Genomic DNA, 24,095 nt, shown 5'->3' on the forward strand with positions numbered 1-24,095 from the left:
AATTAGATGGAAAACTAATAGAAGATGAAGAACATACCTCGCATGATTCGACAGAATGCGGCCACCACAAAACTCGCAGCCCAACGCTCACGCGTGAACCCAAGATCCGGAGTTGGTCGATCTTCTTGGCTAGAAGCTCCACTTGAGCTGCCAAGGCTGCTGTAGAGTCCACTTGGTTGACCACTCCTTGTCTTCCTGGTCGGTTCCTAGAGGATTGCCATTGATAGTTGTTCATGGCCATTTCCTCTATCAAGTTCTGAGCTTGCTCGGGCGTCTCTTGTTTAGCGCCCACCTGCAAACATCCACCATCGCCTTGTTGCGAGGTTCAACCCGTAGAAGGTCCGAACTGCATCCACACCGGCAATCCGTGATGTGGGCGGCATCTCAAAAGATCTTTAAATCTCTCCCATGCATCGACATGCTTTCATCATCAAACCGCACAAAAGAAGATATGTCATTTCTAAGTTTAGCGGTTTTAGCGGGAGGAAAATACTTATATAAAAATTTTTCGTACCAACGCCTTCCGGTAGTGATCGCTCATTGTGGAAGAGATTGCAACCATCTCTTTGCTCTGTCCCTCAAGGAAAATGGAAACAATCTCAGCCGAATGGCATCATCGGTTGTTCCATTAATTTTGAATGTGTCACAAATCTCCAAAAAGTTGGAGATATGTGCATTGGGATCCTCGCTGGGCAATCCTCCAAACTGCACGCTTTGTTGGATCATCCGGATAACATTGGCCTTTATCTCAAAATTGTTGGCCGCCAGTGGTCTCGACTATACTAGTTTTCGTCCCATCCAAAGATGGTCGAGCAAACTCGTACATCGTCCTCTGATCCTCATCAACGTGGGGGTCATGGTTTTCCATCGTGTCTAGTCTATCCACAGGTATCTCAACCTCAATCTCCTCCTCTTCTAATTGCAACCTCTTCCTTAAGAGTCTGAGGGAACGTTCTGGATCAGATAGAGGCTCTACAAGATTCGAGTTTGAGCTCCTGGTCATAAACTACCTGAAACCGAAAGTCCACACAACCACCGATCAACAAAAATAATATAATAATAAATAATAATAGAATTAAAGAATAAATGAATAAAACAAATAATGACTAAATTAACACAAAAACAATTCACTCTAGTTCACCGGCAACGGCGCCAAAAACTTGATGGGTTCTTTATGCAACCTACACCTAAGGCAGTGAACCTACCGATGCAGCCTAGCACTAGTGAGTATCAAGGTCGTATCCCTGGAGATCGGGTGAACCTAGAGTTACTACCGCTATGTTATCTAGTCCGAAATAGGGTGTGAAAGTTCTAACATACCAGCTAATGGTTATGAGTGCAATTAAGTAAATGAAGGACAACAATGGACAATTAAAAGACAATTGTAAAGAGAGAAATAAATCCAAAAGGGAGCCTAAGTGATGGAATTCTAAAGATGAATTTTATGGATTGCCGATCTTGCTTACCCGTGCCTAAATCCTGAATTGAATCCCGGTTCCTCTCTCGAGCTTATCGGATTCCTAAACTGCACTAACCTAATGGAATCTCTTCCTATCGGATTACTACAAATTAGCATTAAGTATGATTTAAGACTATTAAGAGTTGTTAGTTCTTAATCCGGCGAGTAAATCAACCTCATCTCTAAGTGTTAACTACCAGTCCTTACTATTCAAAATCCAGTTGTAACAAGCATTTCTCAATGTCAAGAAACAACCTAATAAACAATTAATCCAACGTCTCAAATTAACTCGCATCAAACTTTTATTCACTGAATAGCAAGAAGATTGCAAGAATGACAATTATAAAAAACTAACAATTAAGCATAATCCATCAATAAAGGTGAACCCTAATGGATTCAAAAGATCTAGGCCGCTCATGTTCATAGTCAAAGCAATTAAAGAACAAAATAAGGAAAAACAAATTAAAGGTATGTACACCCTTCTCTTTCAAGCTGAATGAGAAACCCTAAATTTGCAAATTCAAAATCTCAAACCCTAGTTGCCTCTTGAATGCTCCCAAAGTTTGTCTTGATCTTCAATTCGATGTTGGAATAAGTGGAATCCCCCCTTCAATTGATGAAAATTGATCTCTCCAGGTCTACAATTGAGGTATAGGAAATATTTGATTAAGTGTGTGTCTTGGAATTGAGTCCAAAAATCGTCTTCTTCAATTAGAATTCAAAATCGCCTATATAGTTGATTCAAGACGGCCGAGTCCAGTCAGGTCTTGATTCAAGACGCCGAGTCCAGTCAGGTCAATCTGTGGAGTCTGTTGTGCTGAGCCACCACAGGCCGTGCCCAAGGCGGTGCTGATCCACCACAGGCCGTGCTGGAGGCCGTGGTGGCTACGAAAGGCATGCTGAAATGGCACAATTAGGGATAGCCTCTTGATAATTCAGCACGGCCGGAGTCCAGGCCGTGCTCAACCCTCGGGGTGCTTGTTCTCGCCCAATTTGATGGATTTTGCTCCGTAATCCCACGTATTTCCCTTGATTACTGATGGTGTCCTTCGAAAATGACCTGAAACGAAAAGGAAAACAAAAGACAGGTGATTCTAGCATAAAACGGGATAATCATGCATAAAAATGTGAACAATCGGGCATGAAAACATGTGTAGTATGATGCTTATCACCCTAGCTATCCGTTTTTGATACAACTGCATGTGGTAAAGGGCTTTCATCCTATTTTCATCAATCAGAGCCAATTGCTGGTATCTCTGTCAGACCCACTGGTATTCTGGTATTTTAGCCTCCAATACAACCCTCAAAGATTTCAGTTCCAACTTAACTGGCAAGACCGTTTCAGTTCCAACTTAACTGGTAAGACCGCTTCAGTTCTATAAACCATAGAATATGGAATCTATCCTATCTACGTCCACTCAATTGTCTGGTATCCTTAAAGTGCGAAGGGTAACCAAAATGACCAATCCTTATGATTCCATACCATCTTCGAGAGTATTTTCTTTAGATTCTTGTTGATTGCTTCTAACGTTCCATTCGTTTGAGGTCTGTACGGAGAAGATAAATTTTTAATCTTATATTCTGCTAATAGGTCTGATGTCTCACTCATGAATTACACGCCTTTATCTGTCATAACGTGGTGCATGACCCTATACCTACAGATCATGATCGTCTCTATAAACCTAGCCATCCGCCTTGCCATACAGTAGTGAATGATTTAGCCTCAACCCACTTAGAGAAATAGTTGATTGCCACAACTATGTACCTATGACCGTTTTAAGTAGGCTTTATCTCTCCAATGATGTCGATTCCCCAAGCTGTAAAAGGCCATGGAGATGTTAGGTTGTGAAGTTCAGCCGGGCAATGTGAATCAAGTCATTGTAGAGCTGACACTCACGATATTTCCTTATTAAAGTTATACAATGCTTTTCCATCGTTAACCAGTAATAACCTTGATATATAATCTTTCTGGTTAATACTATGTCCTTCATGTGAGGCCCGCATGCCCCTTTATGCATCTCTTCCATTACAACCTGCACTTCTGCTTTAGCAACACATGTGAGCTAGACAACCGAAGCCATCCTTTTATATAGTTCTCTTTTATGGATGATATAGTTCCCGACATAGGATCCGCAGTGCATACCTTTCCTTTGCAACCGAAGCCATCCTTTTAAAAATCTCTTCAAATCATAAAACTAAAGCTTCTCTCCTGGCCCCATCTGGACTTGCATTATCTGGTCTCTCTGATAACAAGGTGCACCTAATTTTACAATCACCAACGGCTTCATCAGGAGCTATAAGGAGTTGTTCCCAAATAGACGAAAGGGTAGCCAGTGCATCTACCATCTAGTTCTCATCTCGTGGTAAGTGTATAAATGAACACTTAGAGAAGTTGCAAACCAAAGTCTTAAGATAGTTGACATATGGCTTCGACCTTTCCTCTTTCACTTTCCACTTTTCAATAGCTTGTTGAATTATCATCATTGAGTCCCTGTAGACCATCAACTGCTTTGCTCCTACTACCATGATCGCTTCTAATCCTGATAAACATATTTTGTACTCCATCATGTTATTTGTCGCTTTAAAGTCTAATTGTCACGACCCGACCTGTGGGCCCGTGACCGGCAATAGGGAATGGGTAGGCATAAGGCCACCAAATCCTATAGTAAGCCTGACCATTCACTAACTCAAACAAATTAAAATTCGGACTTAGTCCAAAGCACTGATTCACAATTAATCTTAACCATCAAATTCTACATATTTAATTTGGTCTGCTAGCATAATTAGGCAAGACCCGAATTTACATAAAATTACAACTGATAAGTCTAAAATTTCTACTGCAGAGAATCTAAAATTTTTACAAGTCAAACATACCAAAATCAATTACATCAACCCGATGATGAAGGACTCGGGTTACTAGATAAGAACTGCGGGAAGACTAACAATCACCTAAAAATCAGTGAAATTGAGACTGTCAGTCTCGAGAGTGAGTTAAAATCATACATCTAAAAATAATTACAAACACTTCCATAACACGTTTATTTAGTTTGAAATAAACATTAAGTCATGCAAAAATATACGTGTCATGCCATGCTTAAATAAAATAAAATAAAATAACTTTCACATACTACGGGATAGAGTACTTCAGTAGAACCCTAATCCCACACTAACATCTAGACTCTCTCATTCCAACAGAACTGTCGCCCAGAGAGCGAAGCTCGACCAGGGTCCTTAACTCCAGTCCGGTCACTTAATTATCACTATCAGTCTTAGCCTTTCGGCTCTCTTACTCTAATAAGACTGGCGCCTAGAGAGCGAAGCTCGACTAGGGTCCTTAACTCCAGTCTGGTCACTTAGGTTTCTAAATAAGCCGGCGCCTAGAGAGCAATGCTCGACCAGGGACCTTTACTTCGGCAAACTCACTCTACTTAGCCTAGAGAGCGATGCTCGACCACGGCAAGTCCTAAATTTACCTTTTAAAAAAATTTACAAACCTTTACCCCTTTATTTTCCGTCTCTGATTCATACTAGTGCAATTCATCAACTAGCATGTTCTACAGCCGTCCCGTCCCGAGTCAATACGAAAACACAAACCATAATGCAGTAAATGAAACATATATGAATAGTAATTAAATAACTATTTAAAACATTAAATTATTTAATTAGAACCATCACATAAAAATCTTAGCATGACACGTGAACAGATATATGACTTTAACTCACAGCTTTGACAATCTCCTAGCTCTGCTCCGATACCTCGGATGGAGTGAGCCGAACTGACAGATTATCTAATCACGGAAAATAATTTGATCAATAACATTAAAACATTTGACAATTAACCTTAGGTCTAGATTCCTAGGACTGACTGTCTAAAACTTCGACTTGGATAAATTCTACTGAAAATTTGGCAGAACCTCCCCTAAACACGGATGTTTACACGCCGAATAACGAGTTCAGGACCTGCCAGAAAATACTTTAAAATTTTCACAATTTATTGTAACTGGAGTCGGGTCCCCAAGACTTCATTATTTTTTCCGACTCCACCACACATCACAAAACACGACTAATGGTAGACAGTCCGACAAACTATTTATTTTAACTAACAATAATTCTAATACTCAACATATTTCAATAAACACATAAATTTTTACCAATAAATTCTAAACGGGCCAAAGAATTACCGAGACGCTTGATCGCTCGTTCAACTCGCCTCCAGCTGCCGGAGTCCGATCGACGATCCAAACACACCAACGGACTCGAAACGACGCGCTGATAACGATTCCAGCTTTCGATCTTTCGATTCGACCCTCGATCATCCGAAGAGATTTACGGACGATCTCGGCCATCGATTTTCAAACGAAATCCGATCGCCACGAGACCGGTGCTATTGGAAAGCTTGAGCTGAGGAGAGTCCGAATATGCCTCTGATCATCCATCCCTCGCTAGAGCTCACCGGAAAAGCCAAAAAATGCCGGTTGCCTCTACTCTTTTCACCTTGCTGGATCTTGCAATTCTGGCAGCCTTAAGGGGAGATGATGGGCAAAGAAGAAAGCTCGCTGGTTGCTGGTCATTTTGAGACCAGAACCACCCAAAATGGCTGCCAAAGACGACCACAACGACGGCGAGAAGCTGCTGCCCCCTTTCCGCCTAATTGCTGCCACCTGACGCCGCCGGAGTTGCTGCCGCCTTCTCCACCGAGCTCGCTGGCCTCTGCTGCACTTCCGACGGCTCCCACGGTCGCCACAGACGCCGCGCCAATCCTCCTCCTTCTCTCTCTCCCTCGACATCTTCTTCCTCTTCCTTCTTTTCTTCTTTTCTTTTCTTTCATTCATTATCGATATTTGGTCCCTCAACTTTCCTTCTTCACCATTTAGTTCCTCAACTTCTTAATTACTAACAATTTTGTCTTGTAAAATTTTCAATTAACCCTTAAACTTTTTTTTAGCTTTTCAATTAAGCCCCTAGTTATTTAATTTAGGCTAAAACAGAATTACTGAAAATATATAATTATATATTTACCCTTGCTTTTAAATGTGAAATTATCAAAAAGTCCTTGCCGACATATTTAATTACAAAAATACCAAAGATACAAATTTTTATTAAAATTCCATATTAATAAAATTATATTTTAAATCCTTATTCCAAACTAAATTTCCAATTTAATCCTAACACACAATTAATTTAATTAATCAATTTGCTAAATATTTTTCGATTAAAATTAACACCATTTGCTAATTAAAATTTATCATTCCTCGATAATTCTTTTATAAAAATATTATTTACTAATTCTTTCATAACTCTCAATATAGAATTTTAATTCATATATTCATTTGAGGAAAATTGAATAACCAAAAATATAATTTATTTTCTAAAGAATTTACTTAATTAATTTGTTAAAATCATATTAATTGGATATAGAAAATAACTCCCTTATTTTTCTAGCATTAAAATTTCATTTAAATCATTCCAATTTAAACCAATTAAAAATAAAATAAAATTAATTTAAATAAAAACTCATTTATTAATTATTATTAATATTATCATTATTAAAGAAAAATTCCGGGTGTTACATCAATGGCCATTGGCAGCATTAATCCTTCCGTCGTGATATGAACTACTCCTAACCCTGCAACTCTTGCATTCACTGCTCCATTAAAGTACACCTTTTATTATTGAATCTCGATTGACTTTAGATTTTCATCAAGAAACTCCATATCCCAAGGGTCGTCTCCTTCGATTATATTGTGAGCTAATAATTCCGCTACATAAGCAATATAGGTTGAAAATGTTTATAGGCTTCTTAAGTATGTTCATGAGAATTTCATTGAGATGCAAAAGTACCATGGACTTGCCTTTTGCCATATGGATTCTTGGCTGTTCTCAAATAATGATTGTAATGAGGAGGAGAAAGAAAATGGAGAGGAATCAAGTAGTTCTCAAGATCTTTAGAGCCATTCTTCTCTCATATCATTTGTATTTTATATTTTATATTTTGTTTAGTTGTTTCCTTTTTTCCCTTATTTCTTTCTTGTCCATTAGTCCCTTTCCATGTGCACTTGTAATTCTACATGTTCAATTAATGAAATTGTTGTTCCTTATCTCTTTGGTCTAATCTTTTTACTCACTCTTTATTTATTTTCTCCCTTTAATCTTTTAAATATTGACATATGGGGAGAGAGAAATATATATGTGAAAGTTAAGGATCAAAAGATAACATATATGCAATACTTGAGGAGGAGAAAGGCTTTAGGGGGAGTTTATTATTTTTAAATATGAAGTAAAGCCTTATTATTTTATCTTTATTTTTAAAACTCAATTTGTTTGTCAAAACCAAATGGGGAGATTGTTAGCCTAGATACTTTGTCAGAAAGCACAAGTCCTTAATTTTGATTCTAACACAAAAATTGAGGTCTTGATCTAATGTCTCCTTGAGTTTTATTATTGTAGCTTGATCAAAGCAAAGAATCCAAGTATGCCTCAAAATCGCGATTGCACCATATATAGACATAACTATAAAAATAGAAAGTTTGAGGATAGAATGTTTTGAAGACTTAAGTCACAAAGTGCGATCACACCAAGTCAGGCGCGACCACAAAAATAAAGATTTTCAAGGTAGAAATGAAAGGCTTGCAAGATTAAGAATCACAACTGCACCACAAGCAGGCGTAACTTCATAAGATTTAATGACTGTTACAAACTACCAACAATCACTTTAAAAGCAACCAATGTCTTATTGCCACGTTAGATAGTCGTTCGAGGATTTTCATAATCCGCGATCGTGACACAAGAAGTGCGATTGTGATTTGCACTCTGACAGTGCATTTAATGCACTATCCTAAAGCAAATTTTGATAAGATTATGGAGTTGTGTGGGTAATGACTCCTTGAGGTTTTTAGGGAATAAAAATTACCTTAAATGACCTTTAATGATTGATCAACAACCCTATTAGCCTATATTATTGTGCATTCAATTCTCTCTCTTCTTGTAATTAATTCTAACAATCTTAGTTGTTGTAAAAACTTGAATGCTATAGTGAGGTTTGAGTGTTAGCCAAAATACTTGGGTTTGGATTTGAGATTTAGCCTAGGCGAAACTCTTGTAAAGGCTGTGTGTTAGCCATAAAACACAAGTTATAAGGTTTTGTATCAGCCCAAAAATACTAAGTTAGGGGTGAGCTTGTGAAAACTCAATTTGTAAAGATTAAAAGTATAGTGAATACCCAATTGAGGATTGGGGAATAGATATAGGGTTTGTTAACACCCGAACCACTATAAATTCATGTGTTCTTTCCTCTCTACTCGTTCTCTATCTTTTTAGCAAAATCTTAATTTTCATCCTTCTTTTAATTCACCAATTGAAATCTCCTTTCTTGGTTAATAAGGGCAAACAACTCTTTTCTTGTCCTATTGTTAACCAATCCTGTGGGCAACGGTTTCAGGCGCGCACCTAAGTGTCTCTAGCGACTACGATACTGTAAGATTTTTCAACCTAATCGAGAATACGCTATCTAGTCATAAAGACTAGCGCAAAGAAAAAGAGTCACTACCCGGGTAATTTTCCAGGACACTTTACTAATTGAGTAGTATACTATTCCATAAGTAAGCTTCACCACATTCAGAGACTGATCCGAAAGCCAACTTTCTTATTTGTATATTCCTACTTTCAATTTCATTAATAACATGTTCCCTATAAGTGCAGCAATATATTCTACACATCAAGTATTACAACATGTGAGGTCAACCTAAGTCTAGCCCCTTTTAGATTTTGCCTAATTTCTAATTTATATGATTAGCCTAAGTTAATTATTCCATTATGTATAAAGAGACCCACATAGTCTAGCCCAATTCCAAATTATACTTTTAATTACCAAGTAATTATCCTAAGTAGGCTATGATTTACATGCCAAGACTCAATTCAGTTCTTCTAATCTAAATGAGTTAATTCATTAATTAAATCTAACAAAGCCCACCTAAATCTAAATGAATTTTATAGATTAGGCTCATTTTACTATCCTTAAACCCTAATGAGCTACAAGTTACATGCTAAAATCCAATTATAAGCCTTAGGTCCAAATGTCCAATTTTATTGTCCATCCATTTATAGAAACGTAAAGCAAGAATAAAGTAAAATAAAGGAAAATGATAAAGCTAAATAATTACAATCCTTCCTACAACCAAGTAACTTGAAAACAACTGAAAACATGCTTAAATTGGCAAAAAGCAGCAAAAAAAACCTCAAAATCAGCAGAAAAGGGGACAAGTTGGATGAACAGCCGATTTGGCCACATTATAGAGCTGATCGGTTCTATGTACAGCCGATCGACTTTAGGGTTTCCTAGACCGAAATTGCAACCTTTAGTGCTTCAGCTCCAAAACACCTGAGGTACATGCATGACAACACATGAAGAACAGTTAGAACATGCACAAACACGTAAATAAGTCTAAATTTATGACAAATACCAAATTGATGAAAAATAAGACTTATAATAAATAAACACTCTTTATCATAACAATTTCTAAAACATGTAATTCTATATAATTTGAATCAAACATATGATTATTATCAATAAGAAGACAAATTTAACATGTATTTTATCAATTATTAGATTGAAAACTCAAGAGAAAACAAGTTATCTATTTCAAAATCTAGGAACTATAAACATCATAGAGATTATGGAAAGTCATGTTTGATCCTAAATTTAATCACACAGATCATATAAAACAGTCATTAAGAAACATAAACCTAACATGTTATTAATCATGCAATAAACCTAACATGTTACTAATCATAAAGAAATTGAAAAAGAAGAAGAAACATAATGATATGAGTGTTTTCAAACTCTCAGGCTGTCACCGTATTGTGTAGATCCTCGAGTCTCAGATGTTGAGGAGGAGGTTGAATTAAAGATTAGGTAGGAATTTAGAGTGTTTTGGCTATGTTTGATTTTTAGGAGTTTGTGCGTATTGCCTAGAAATTTACTGTCATTCTCTGTTGATAATTGTTAACCTTTTGGCTTAGGATGTCCTTTTCTATTTATATAGAATGATGGAGGAAACCTTAGAAGCCTAGAAATATGTCTCTTCAGTTGTTTAATAATTATCAATAATATTTTTAGACTTATCAAAAGTGTTGAAAAATAAATATTGAATAAATCATGAAAATTATTAAAAATTTGAATAATTATCAATTAAATCTTCTAGAAAACATATTTTTATTATTTTTGGCATATTAAAGTAAAAATAAATCCCTAAACAACGTTAGAATCCGAAATTCTCTCTCTTTTTATATATGCCTAAGGGTTGAGTTGGTCCATTCCGTCGGTAGATTCATATCAGTTCAAGTTTAATGGATAGTGAACCTTAACCGAGTTTTCTTTCTTATAAATTAAGACCGATTCGTAATTATATGAATTTTTCAGAAACTTAAAAAAATGCTAAAAATATTATTTTACTACCAAATTTTTTCTTTCAAAAATACTATATGTTTAAATTTATTTAAAAAATAATGGTGATATATATTAGATATACTTTTTTTTTTCAAAATAATATATGTTTTTATCAATTTTGGGTATATATTTTTATAAGTCTTATGGTATTCAATTGGTGATAGATGTTTAGTATATGTTTGGTATTCATTCGATAATATTTGATATACATGATTAGTATCGAGAACTAGTATCTGAAACTATTTTTTGATATCCATTTTATTTATTTTAGTATTACGAAGTAACTGCAAATTGTACGTATTCCATAGCTTTATAGCTTTAAGGAAGAATTGATTAAGAAGAGAGAAAATTTAAGTGAAAAAGATTAGAAATGGTGCAATTATTAAGGAGAATTTAAGATAACGTAGAGAAATAAAAGTGTGATTTGTTTGAAAGAGAAATCAAAAATGAAAAGAAGGAATGAAAAGGAAAAAGAAGGCCCGAGTAACAGTAGAAAAGAAATAAAAAGAAATAAAAAAGGTAAAAATAAAATAGACGTACTGTATAAATGAAGAAAAAGAAACAAGCATCGTATAAAAGATATCTTTTATAAAAGCAGTATATAATATAATTTTCTTTAAATTAAAAGAGAAAATTATACAAAATATTGACTTTTTTGAAACAATATTATTTATATGATGAAATTTTTTTCTTTTCAAATATACACAACTCATATTTAAAAAATAATACTATAAACTTTTCTTTTATTTTTTTAGGGGTTGTATGGAAGGAAGCTCTTTTTATTTATCTCTTTTTCGTTATGATATTATTCCTCTTTTTCTACACATTACCACTCTTCTTATTTTTCTAATTTATTCTCTGCATGTGTGAAAAAGATAAGAAGAATGAAGGTTAAGATAAATAGAACACCCTTATTTTCTTTAATCTATACATACAATAGTCTCTATATTCATTTAATGAAGTTTGTATCTTTGAGCATAGGTGTGCCATGAGGGATAAGTGCCTTTTCAAATCATTCTAACTATGGAAATGTAAACCATGGCGTTTTTTAAAGCATTTAGAGGGGATAAAAATTTTCAGGTTTATTATACACTTTTTGAAATTAGATGATAATAAATAAGGCAAATATATTTTATAATTGAATTTAGGATACAATAAGTGTTTAATTCTCTTGTTAATATGAGCTTTTTACTAACTTGAAAGGAATTTATAAGTTTTTAATTTGTTAATGGTAGAAAAAAAAATATTAGATTCTTTTGATTTGTCGTTAATTGTGTTTTTAGAATGTCAAATTTTAGTAATTTAATAAGAAGTGTAGTGATTTACCCTTCTAATATTGAAAAATTAGAGAAATAGATTATGCAACTGATATTTGAACATGCACCTAAGGTCCTTGATGAATTTCCTAAATAATATTTTTTTTCTTTTAATGTGATGGTGTTAATGGGTGTGGTGCTGATGGGTTTGATATTAAATCTGAAAAGTATACATATACTATATACATACACAACAGATACTAAAATATGTATATAGATATTATTTTCATATAATTTTAAGAAGAGAAAATTTTGTTTGTGATTTTGTTATTTTGATATACTAGAAACTTTAATATGTAGTGGTGTAGATATCATTGTTTCATTTTCAATTCTATTTTTCCAAAGTATATAGTAAAGAATGAAAATGAATTTATACACGATCAAAGAAAAAGTAAGTGAGTTATTATATAACTATTAAAGAAAGAAGATGTCACAGAGTATTAATTCAAGACCTACTAACTAGTTATTCAATTTAATTCAATTTTTTTATTGTAATAGTGTTATCTATATAAGAACATGCAATGAAATCATTATTTAAGCTGGTTAATAAATTTGATTAAATGAGATTATATTTTGCACTGGTGATATTTAATAATATGTTGTTTTAAGAAATTAGTGAAATTTTTTTAATAATAGCCAAATTTATAGGTGCATAGATACTAAAGTTATAAAACATAAAATAAAAAATAATTTCAAATACTATTTATATACTATATATATATACCAAATATATATGAAAAATATACCACAATCTATGAAATGTATACTTTTTGCTGTAAATTTTACTTGAATCTAAAGATGCAAAAATAGTAAGTACGCTATATAAGGAATATATTAAAATAAATTGAATATATTCCATTATATGGCATGAATACTGGTATTATATCCATTACTAATAAATTGAAATTTTGATTAAAAGTTACCTAACATATATTCTTTATCCCAGTATATAATAAAATAAATATAATGTATACTATTTTTTAAGAGTCAACTTTTTATTTTTATAAATTTGCAATTTATATAATTAAAATAATTGTAGATACCAAATATATAGTTAATCTATACTATATTTTGTTGAGCGTATACCATTTGTTATTACTTTTAGTCTCTTTTTAAAATGTGTACATATTTGAAGAATACTATAAATATATGCAACATATACTAAAATAAGTATAATGTATATTAATTTTTGAAATATAATTTTCTATATTTGATATATATATATATATATATATGTATAGTATTTTCATATATCAAATATATATTCAATGTATTTCATATTTTGTAGGATGAATCTCATTTGCAACTATTTTTTTTAATTATATTATACTGTAAAAAAATATTTAATAATTTCATTGAAATATAAAAAAATAAAATGATTGTCATAATAATATTTTTTTAATTTCTTAATAATAGTGAGTGTTATTATATATAAACCTTAACCAAATCAATTAATTAAAAACTGGTATTATATCTTTGCTACTGAAAAATGGTTTTAAGAAATTAGAATATTTTGATTAAATAAAATAGAAATTGTGATTAACATATACTCAATATATACCTAACATATACTTTTTACTGTACATTTATAAAAAAATTGAGTTATATGTAAAATAAATTATATCATTAAAAAAATTTAGCCTAATGTAAATTCAATTTGTAACTTAATATTAATGATTTTTAATATTTTTTAAAAAGAATTCTAACTTTTGTTAACATATACCATTTGTATATAAAGGTATACCATGTTTTGTATTTTTGCAAAAAATATACACCAATTTTTTGGATTTTATTTTATTTCAAACTTTTAGATTTGATCTTTAAAAATCAATAAAAAAATACTTTAAACTAGTAAAAACCTCCTTTAATAGTCCGATTTATCAAATTTCACTCTATATCGATAAAATAAAATAAAAAATCTGTTGAAATAAATTTTGTTTTTATTAATAATCAGATTTCTTTGAAAGAATAAAACACCTATTTATTTTCAAATTTTTTACATATAATAGTCGATTTTAGTTTGGAATTGATTGGAAAAATAATATGAATATGATATAATACTTTTATATCATTATTTGAAAGAAATCGTTAGAGTATAAGCATAACTTGGTGTAGTTTTGGTTTCTATACAAAACACGGTATAAAATGATATTTTAGAAGCTAAATACAGTATTTTTGAAAGAATTCTAAACATGGACTAATATATTTTATTATTTTTTGGTTACTTTTGAAAATTCTCCAAATTAAAACAGTCGATTAAGATTGGCTCATAACTTGATCGGGCCAGTTTTGAGCCAGTTCATGGTTAAACTGGCCTTTCGGCCGGTTCTGCTAGCAATAATGAAGTCATAATAAGCAAGCCCAGCTATTAATTTCATGTGGCTGCTTTCAAAGTCAATAGCAGAAAATCTCACACGTGAGCAAGCTAGCCATTGTCAATGCTGGCATTCTCTCTCTCTCTCTCTCCTCTTTCTTCAAACTCATCTTCCAACAAGCTAACCCTCCTCCTCAAGCATTAACTACTACTATAATAATCACTTAATCATCAGAATATTTGCTTCATTTTTTCCCTCTCTTAATTATTACTCTTTTTTGTTTTCTGTTTCTTTCATAAAAAACATTTGACCTACTTTCCTAATATCCTTGCCCTTTAAGCACCCACTTAATTTCTCTCTATTTTCCTCCTTTTCTTCTCCTTTTTGATTCCCTCTGTCTCTGCTAGATCTCCTCCTTGATCTGGACAACCAACTAGCATGCCTGAATGTCCACAGACAGGTAAAGAAATTTACCCACCAAAGAATTGGAAATGCTCTTTTCAGTCCTCTCTAAATGGAGAATTACTTTTTTTTTTTTTCTTTTGTTGTTTTATCAGGGACAGATTTGATGAGATAGGAAAGAATTTCAACAGAGAGATATCTGATCCTGATGCATCGCCTCCAATGGGAAGGAGACATGCATTAACCCCACCTCCTGGTTTTCTGAACACTGTTACACCTTGCGCTGCTTGTAAACTCTTAAGAAGAAGGTGTGCTGAAGAGTGTCCTTTCTCTCCATATTTTTCTCCTCATGAACCCCGCAAATTTGCTGCTGTCCACAAAGTCTTTGGTGCAAGCAATGTCTCCAAGATGCTAATGGTATAACAATAACCTAATCCTATTTAATAATGTTTCTATTATTATTATTTTTCTGAAGTCTGCTTCTTGTTCTTGATGAAGTAGGCAATTATTTCTATTTTTTTCCCTTTATTTCTTAAATATAATTTCTGGGTTATATGTAGGAGGTGCCTGATAGTCAAAGAGCAGATACAGCAAATAGTCTAGTTTATGAAGCAAATTTGAGAATAAGAGATCCAGTGTATGGCTGCATGGGTGCAATTTCAGCTTTACAACAACAAATTCAATCATTGCAAGCAGAACTCACTGCAGTAAGATCTGAGATAATCAAATACAAGTATAGAGAAGCTACTAGTAACTTCTTCCCCTCCACTGCTCATGATGCATTAGTTTCTTCTGGGTCATTGTTATCCATTACTGCTGAACCATCAAAACCTACTCTCACTCATCCGCCTCCACCTCCTCCACCGCCACCGACATCACCACCGGCACCACCTCCTTCTACTCTTGTTTCTTCATCTTCTATATCTACTCTATACACACCATCACCTTCCTCAATGGGTTACAGCTCCATTAATTTCCAGTGTTGATGTTCCATATTTTGATTAATTTAATAGAGACCATAGTTTTTATGACTCGTTAATTTCCATGTCAAAAGTTTTTAAAAGTTAGAGGAGCATGGCCACCCTCACCCCTTGTTATCTCCGTCACCGAGCCCAAAACCGATTCCGCATCATGTTTCAAAGGCTTGAAGCTTTCCATATTGTGTCTATACTACTGAATTGGTTTAGTTCTTGCTTAATAATTTTTCTACTATTATTCCAAAAAGAAGGGCGACCGACTACTTTCATATTTTTGCATCCATTATTTGCTGTGTCGAAACATTAAATTTTTCTTAGTTTTCTTCATATATTTGACTGCTTCCTTCAATGTTGACTATTACTTGAAAGAATGCAAGTGAAATTGATAATTGAATTAGGAATTAGCTAGACATCTGAGTTTTACCTATTTATAATACTTTTATTTGTAATTTAATTTTTTAATTTATGGAAGATCCAATTAGACGTGGACCACAGAATAAAGGTTAATTATTCCCTTATATTTATTATAAAGGAAAAACTCATATAGCATGAAAAAGAAAATACAAACTCAAAATCTCTTATCTCAAATGTGATTTCTTATTTAATTTAATAGATATTTTAAAATATAATTTTATATATCTTTTAAACTTTTGATTCAACTTAGCAGATAAGTGCTTTATATCTTTTAGTAATATTTAACATGTACATGGCAATATCCACATAGATGTTGGCAGGGGTGGCTCAACATCTGTGGAGACCTTAGGCAAGTCATTAAAAATGAGAATCTTTTTAATTTTTAAAATAAAAAATAAATTAACGTATTCAATATAAGATAATAAATTACTAAAAAAGGAGTGTGATTTCTGACAATTAAAAAAACACATTATGAAATTTTATTAAAAAAATTGAGATTCTTTAAAAGAATTTGAATTATTTAGCAAAAATAAGTAAAAAGGACAAAAAGCTATGTAATGTTGCTATTTATTGAGGAAAATATATAACAAAACTAGTAGAGTTGATTACAATGTTATTATCACTAGCGTTGATTTCTAGTATATCAATCTATTATATTTTCAATTTTAATTTTATCAACTAATTTTTTTCATATTCCTATTTAGTTTTATTAATTTATATTTTTAAAATTTTAGATTTTCTCTCAACTTTATTTTAATAAAAATACTTTTTAATTTCTAAATTATAATATATAGATAAAAAATATTCATAATTGAGGGGTCTTAAACAGTTGCTTTAGTGCTTATGTCATTGAGTTGTCTTTAGTGTTGAATAAAATTAAATATAACAATATTTAAATAATATGAAATAAATTATTTAATATATATCTATTAAAGTATATTAAAATCTTATGTTGCCTAACAATGTTTAAGTTTTTACGTGGCAATATACGTGGACATGCCGTGTAAAAAGATATCTAAATATTATACAAAACACAAATTAAAATTATATTAAATTGCATCAAAATTTGACTGAAACGGATGGAGTTTAAATTTTAAATATTAATGTGGGGAATTAATTATAAGAATGGCAATTTGATGGACTTTGGTGTATTTATCAAATGTGCACGTGTGTGTGGCCAATAATAAATGAATATAACCGTTGACTGAGCCTTTTAGTGTCCATTTACATATTTGTCTGTGCCATTAAAGACCCTGAGTCAGCTTGTTTTGAGGAACTTGGCTTGGTGAGGGAGACAAAACGTATCCTATGTAAAGTTGGAAACATTGAATTGAGACTGCGCTCAAGCTATTGCCTCCTTTCTTTTCCAATCACCCTTTCCCTTTTCTTTTTGGAAATAATTAGTTTCCTAGAAATTAATAAATAATTTTACAAAAACTATTTGACATGTTCGCTAGAATAAGTGATATCAACTTCAGTTTAACCAATGTAAATGTAACATCATAAAATATATTATATGTCATATAAAATTTATAATTCTATTCAGAAAATAAAATTTAGGAAAGAATTTCTCCATGTGTATACAATATTGTCCATGTAGATACAAATCAATTAAAAGTTCTTTTTAATACTTATTTACATGTATGATGTATTTTGATGTCGTTCTGAATTTCAAATGTTCCTTTCAGTTAGGTTTGTTAATAATTAAGTAAGGTATTACTCACCAACAAAGTTTATATATTCAAATCTAAGATGAATTGAATTTGTGAAAATAGCAATTTCATTGTATTTAGACAAACTGAAGGTGGATGCCATGAGATTTTAGTTCGATAATACACATTCTTTTAGTTTTATTTTTAAATTTGTTACAAGTGGAACTTTAAATGTTAGTAAGATTCCAATTCTCACTTGTTCTCAATAATAGACTTGGAGCTTTACCGCACAAAGAGCTAATGCAAATTTCATTCATAAAAATCTTCTTAAATATAGCTATATATATATAGTTGAATTTCACATATAAATTAGTGTCATTTAATCCCAAATATTAGTTCTTTAATGCAACTTAATGTCAATTTGAGTGCTTTTATGTCCTTTCACCTGTTTTAGGCAGGTAAAAGGAGAAAAAAATAAGTTTTTAAGCCTAATGAGGTTTTTAATGAATGGAGATGGTAAGGGGAATGAAAGACGAAGGAAAAGTGATTTTTAGGGAGTCAAGTGATTGACTCGGACCGAGTGAGAAGAAACCTAAAACGGATATGGACCAGGTTAAATGAAGTACAGGAACTGAGAGAGGCTACTACCAAATGACACTCCTCGTGTAGAGCCAAAGCCAAATGTGACCGGGTCTTGGTCACCAACAGCTAGGACAAATTATTTTTTGACTCATACAAAAACAAGGCAAAATGTGAGCTAGCTCGGGTCAGTCCCATAAATTTCCAATCTAATAAAATACGTTGAGAATCATTAGGAGGACATATTTATTTCTTATTTTGAGTCATTTAGGGTAAAAGAAGTTACTAACCTAGAGTTTCCTCAAGGCTTGTCAACCCTAACCTTTGAGGTTTTTGGATGATTCAAGCTGTTGAGAAGGTGATTAAAGCAAGAGAAAGAACTACTTAAGAGTCATAAAAAACTACAGAGCTTGGAACCATCAATTAGTTTTATCTTTTTCCTTTTTAAGCTCTCGTTTCTCATTTCTTAAGCTTGTAAAGACTTATAGTTTTCTCTTTTCTCGTGTTTGTGTTACTTTATCAATGATGAGGAACTAAACTTTTTTGCTAGGCCATGGCGGAGCTTCAAGTGAATTTTTAGGGGGGGCCAAACATAATGTTGTACAAGAATTTTCAATTGGAAAAATCAAATGAAACACATGTACTTCACATTGATTAAGTTCAAATAAAAAATCTTTTATTCAATTATTACAATTGCTTAGTCGATTGTAACAAGAAATATTTCCACTCTATAATAATGCCCCAATGTCATTTACTTTTGTTGATGACGTACATGGCCTTGACGTTCTATATAAGAAGCATTTAAATTAGAAAAACCAATGTGATGTAGTTGGCAAAAAATTTTCACCTGATTAAGAAGATTATCCCAACCATCTTCTCTCAATTTCTGAGTGAGTGTTTTTCTAGTTGTAACTAAATGCATAGCATTAACAATGTCTTGAGATTTTTGTTGTAAAGCTTGACAAAAATTATTTGTGACTTCCATTGTTTCTTTCGCCAAATATAAAATGAATACAAATTCGAATAAAGTCATGAATTTATAAGCAACAACGTCAACATCTCCACGTTGAGTATTAGTGGACCCATCTTCGGTAATTTCTTCAAGAACTGAAGAAGTTGCTACAAATATTTGTATTAAGTTACATATATAATAAAAATGAGAACCCCATCTAGTATCTCTAGCCCGTTTGAAAGTAATAACTTGATTTGCCTCTTTCCTTGTTTTAAGTTAATCGATGTCTAACAGATGTGCAAGTTCAGCAACTTTGGCAGTTTTCAATTCATCATGTCACTTGTAAGAACCATAAATGATATTAATAATAAAAGATAAATTTGAAAAGAATTAGTGAACTGATATAACCTCCCTTGAAGCAGCAACTAATGTAAGTTGTAAATTATGAGCAAAAGAATGCACATAGCATGCATAGAGACAATCATCAAGAATTAATGCTTGCAAGCCATTCCATTCGCCCCGCATATTGCTAATACCATCATACTCCTAATCGCAAATGTTCTGAATATTCAGACTATGTCTAGAAAGAGTAGCATACAATTATTTTTGAAGAGTCAATGTGTAGTATCTCTAACATGAATCAAATTAAAAAAGCGTTCTTTTAAGAATCCCTCTTTGTCAACAAACCTCAAGATAATAGCCATTTGCTCCCATTTGGATTCATGATGTGCCTCATCAATGATCACACAAAATTTTGATTTGCTAATTTTCTCACGAATATAGTTTCAAACCTTACTCGAAATGATGTATAAGATCTACTTCTATACATGGCGTGAAGTGTATTTAGAAATAAAAGAAACTTTTTCTAATACCACTTTTGCAACTTCATCATTATATGATCACACTAATTCAACCAATTCAAGAAATCTACTTAATTTTTTGACTTTGAGGTTTCATCGTGGCCTCTAAATGCATAAGTTTGAAAAGCCAACCACTGAATAACATCAATAGAAGTCCTTAGGCGCAATATATTTCTCAAAATCTCCAATGATGATTCCACCTCAATAACATTATCAATGTGTTGAGTTTGGTTCAATAAATCTTCATAGTTTCTCACAACATTATTATGTAGTGAACCTAGATCACTACCGATATGATTAAGAAAAGCATAAAATTCCATCATTTACTTTCTTCCAGTTTTTAAATCCTTTTGACTCTGAAGGCATCTACTCTTAGGTGTCCACTTGCTTTTCTTATTGAATAGATAACATGACAAGCAATATGTAATTTATCTTTCTTTAGGATACTTCAACCAAGAAGGAAATATGTTAAACCAACTAGCTAAAAATCTATGCGGATGTTTTTCTGAACCAAAAATAGGATAGTTTTCAAGATGAAGTTGATATGGTTCTATTTTCAATTACGCCTTACTTACTTCATCTTTTTTATTTGTATTGAACTCCCAAATTTGAGAATGCAATCCTGGATCATGTTCTAAAAGACTAACGTCAAAGTCTTTAGATTTAATCTTCTCATATGTAAAAGGATGATCTTTAGATTCAACCCATTCTTTTTGAATTTCTAATTGGTTTTCCTTTTCAACTGAAGAATTATAAATTGAAGTTAAAGGTGAAGGTGTTGAAATTTCAAGATCATCAATATTTTTCTTCTTGAAAAATGAATCAATAGTTTTTAGCTTAACCATTATGGAACTTGAAACACTCTGGTGAAAAATAGTGTCGAATGTGCCATATGTAGAGGTACACGAATTGTAGTAATTAATACACCTTGAATTGACTTCTAAACCATATTTTTTTTTAATTTCTAAGGTCCCTTGACAGTTTTCTTAGATCCTCAAGAAACACCACAAGAAATTAAATGAATAACCATAAATAGTTTGCTGAAAATTAAAATATTTGCAGAGGATTTGTGCTTGAGTATTTAAGAATCGCAGTGTAGTAGTTGTTCTTGTTGTTGATTGTTGATGCTGGGATCCATCTCTCTTGGCGCTTCTGCTTTTTATAGAGAGTCTCAAGTTTCATATTTCTTGGAGAGCTTCTGCCTTTTGTGCCATAGAGCCTCATTATCTCCTTCTACTTGAGGAGTAGGGATAACTGCCATGTAACTCCTCCCACTACTTCTTCACGTGTGTGTTTTAGCCGTTTACTCTTTAATTACTAACTAACTAACTAATTAATTAATTAATTAATAATTTTACTTAGATTAATGATTATGGGCTTTCGGCCTTTGGGCTTTCTATTTTAGTTCTTTGGCCTAGAATTATTTATAGGTCCAACACACTCAAATTGCTAATATATTAGATGAAATACTTCTATATTAAGCAAATACTTAAAATAAATTCATACAAAAAAATGGCAATCAAATCAATATCATTGTATCAATTTTTTTTTTTTAATATTAGCACAAACACAACACAAAATAAAAGAGATAACACATCAACACAAGTACACAACACAATACTGTATATATCAGTAGTCTCGAGAATGAATCAGGAGAAAAACATCCACAAAACATATAATAATTTTGCTCTTACAAACCATATAAATATTCTTAAAAAATAAAAAAGAGGTTGACATACCTTTCAAGAGAACTAAGAAAAGTAGAAAATCTAAATTAAAAGACCAATAAATTTTTGCCGACTACCGCACTTTTCTTTCAAGAGATTCTTTTTATCTCCACCAAGAAAATTCAGAAGTCCTCATTCTTCTTGGCTCCTTGCCCACTCTTTTCCAAGAGACTAGATATTTGCTTCTTCTTTTTTCTATCTTACTAGTGTCGCATTCTGCTTGCCCTTGCCTAACAAGTTTGTTATTTAAGTTAGGCTATTGACATTTCTTTTTTTTTTTTTTGAAAAAGAGCACTCTATTGATTTTTTTAAAAACCTTTGGTGGTCCATGGCCCCACAATACCCCTATAATCCACCCCTAGGGCTATATAATGTAGCTTCACAAATATTGAGTTTTGTATTTGAGTTTAATTAATTAAAACTTTTTGGTGTTTATAATTTAGCTTCATTGTTTTAATTGCATTTTCTGATTGTTTGGCCAACAATTACGGAATAATTTAAGCTTATATCCTTAGTTAAGAGACTTGCATGCAAAGTATTTGAGAAAATGCTCATCTTAGAAGTTTAAAAAGATAGATATCTTAATACCTCTAAGCGTCACCCTTATTATCCATCTTTACTTAATTGAACTATTATGATTAATGGAAATGTGAGTATCAATAAAAAGGATAGATGAGAGTTTCTCATTGAATGAGTGATTCCTTTTATAACCAAAGGTTAGTAATTGACCATTTAAAGATAAAGATCAATTGAAAAATAGTTTAGGTGGTGAAACGTAGACTTTAACCTAATTTGATTGACCCTTTCAAACTCAATATGATCTTAGTGAAGTCAAATGTCCTAGAATTCAAACTCTACTTGAATCCATCCTTTACATTCAAAGTTTTGCGATACTTTTAGTTTGGATTAATTGAATCTAGAGTTAGTATACACAATAATTCTTTGAATCTAATTTCGATTCTTATATATTAGTTAGCTAATCAATTTAGGCATTCATTACTCAATCTTTGTGGAACGATAATCACTCACTCTTTATTACTTATGACCGACTCATGCACTTGCTATTTAGCCCTAACATTCACCAAAAGATTGGAAACTTTTATTAAAACAAGCCAAAGACATTACATCAGCATTTGTTGCCTAAACCTTAAAAACTAGCTTGATACATCAAAATAAAAAGCCATTACATGATAGGGCTTTTTTAGTTAACACATCAACCATAAAATTAAAAGATCAAACTACAAAATGAAAGTTCACACTTAGAAATTTCATAGCAAGTTGGAAAGTATCATCTATAATTGTTTCACAGTCTTATAGAGAAATCAAAATACTTTGAGCAGCCTCAATGACCACTTTTTAGTCTCCTTTTAGAATGGCATGATTTATATTATTACTTATGGCCTCTTAAAAATAACTATAAGACTAATGCTTCTATAATAATTGCATTGGCTGCAAAAGAGAATGATAAATGAGTATGATAGTAGGTTAATTCTCTTTGATCATATTTATAAAATATGCTAATAGCTTCTATGTCTATTGATCATCAAAAGTTCCTATCCTTGTCTCTGCTCTTATTTCTATTAATCGTGGGTTCATTCTTGCTCGGTACTAAGGCTTATATATAAACTCATTCTTAGAAAGGACTAATCTCTTTAAGACAACTTGGTATAACCAGCTTTGACTATCAAAGAGCCAAGCATTCTTGGCCTTCCATAGGCCTATAGAATGGCTACTTTGAGTCTGATTAGATCTTTAAAATCTGTTGCTCCTTTTAAATATTCTAAAAGTTTCCACCAGCAGCCCTTGATATTAGTTCTTTAGAATGCCTCAGTTCTGTATTCAAAAGAGAAAACCAAACACTTCGAACCTAACTGCAAAACAAGAATAGATAAACTATGAATCCTCATCTTTACACATAAATTATCAAGTCTCACATGATGGGATCTTAAGCTAAATAAAATTTCAAGTCTTGCCCAAAATTTTCACACACAAACCTT

The 24,095-nt window shown here is 32.2% G+C and overlaps 1 protein-coding gene and 1 non-coding gene across 2 annotated transcripts; both read left to right on the forward strand.

Annotated features, from left to right (window-relative positions):
• The first annotated feature begins 362 nt into the window (after positions 1-362).
• On the forward strand, positions 363-468 carry LOC112534640. Its single transcript, XR_003078920.2, has one exon. It is a non-coding gene; the product is annotated as a small nucleolar RNA R71 (small nucleolar RNA).
• A 14,192-nt stretch (positions 469-14,660) lies between these two features.
• Positions 14,661-16,245, forward strand: LOC8282744 (LOB domain-containing protein 15). The gene is made up of 3 exons (XM_002517674.4): positions 14,661-14,995; positions 15,093-15,354; positions 15,498-16,245. The coding sequence occupies exons 1-3, from the start codon at positions 14,982-14,984 to the stop codon at positions 15,921-15,923; spliced, it is 702 nt and encodes a 233-aa protein (XP_002517720.1). The 5' UTR covers positions 14,661-14,981; the 3' UTR covers positions 15,924-16,245.
• Positions 16,246-24,095: the final 7,850 nt, after the last annotated feature.

Source organism: Ricinus communis, chromosome 2, assembly GCF_019578655.1.
Source record: "Ricinus communis isolate WT05 ecotype wild-type chromosome 2, ASM1957865v1, whole genome shotgun sequence".
Classification (NCBI taxonomy): Eukaryota; Viridiplantae; Streptophyta; class Magnoliopsida; order Malpighiales; family Euphorbiaceae; genus Ricinus; species Ricinus communis.

What these genes read in the sequence shown, in the direction of transcription:
- LOC8282744 (XM_002517674.4), top strand. An exon ending in ATGTCTCCAAGATGCTAATG is followed by an intron (nt 15,355 to 15,497) that starts GTATAACAATAA and finishes GGTTATATGTAG; the next exon opens with GAGGTGCCTGATAGTCAAAG.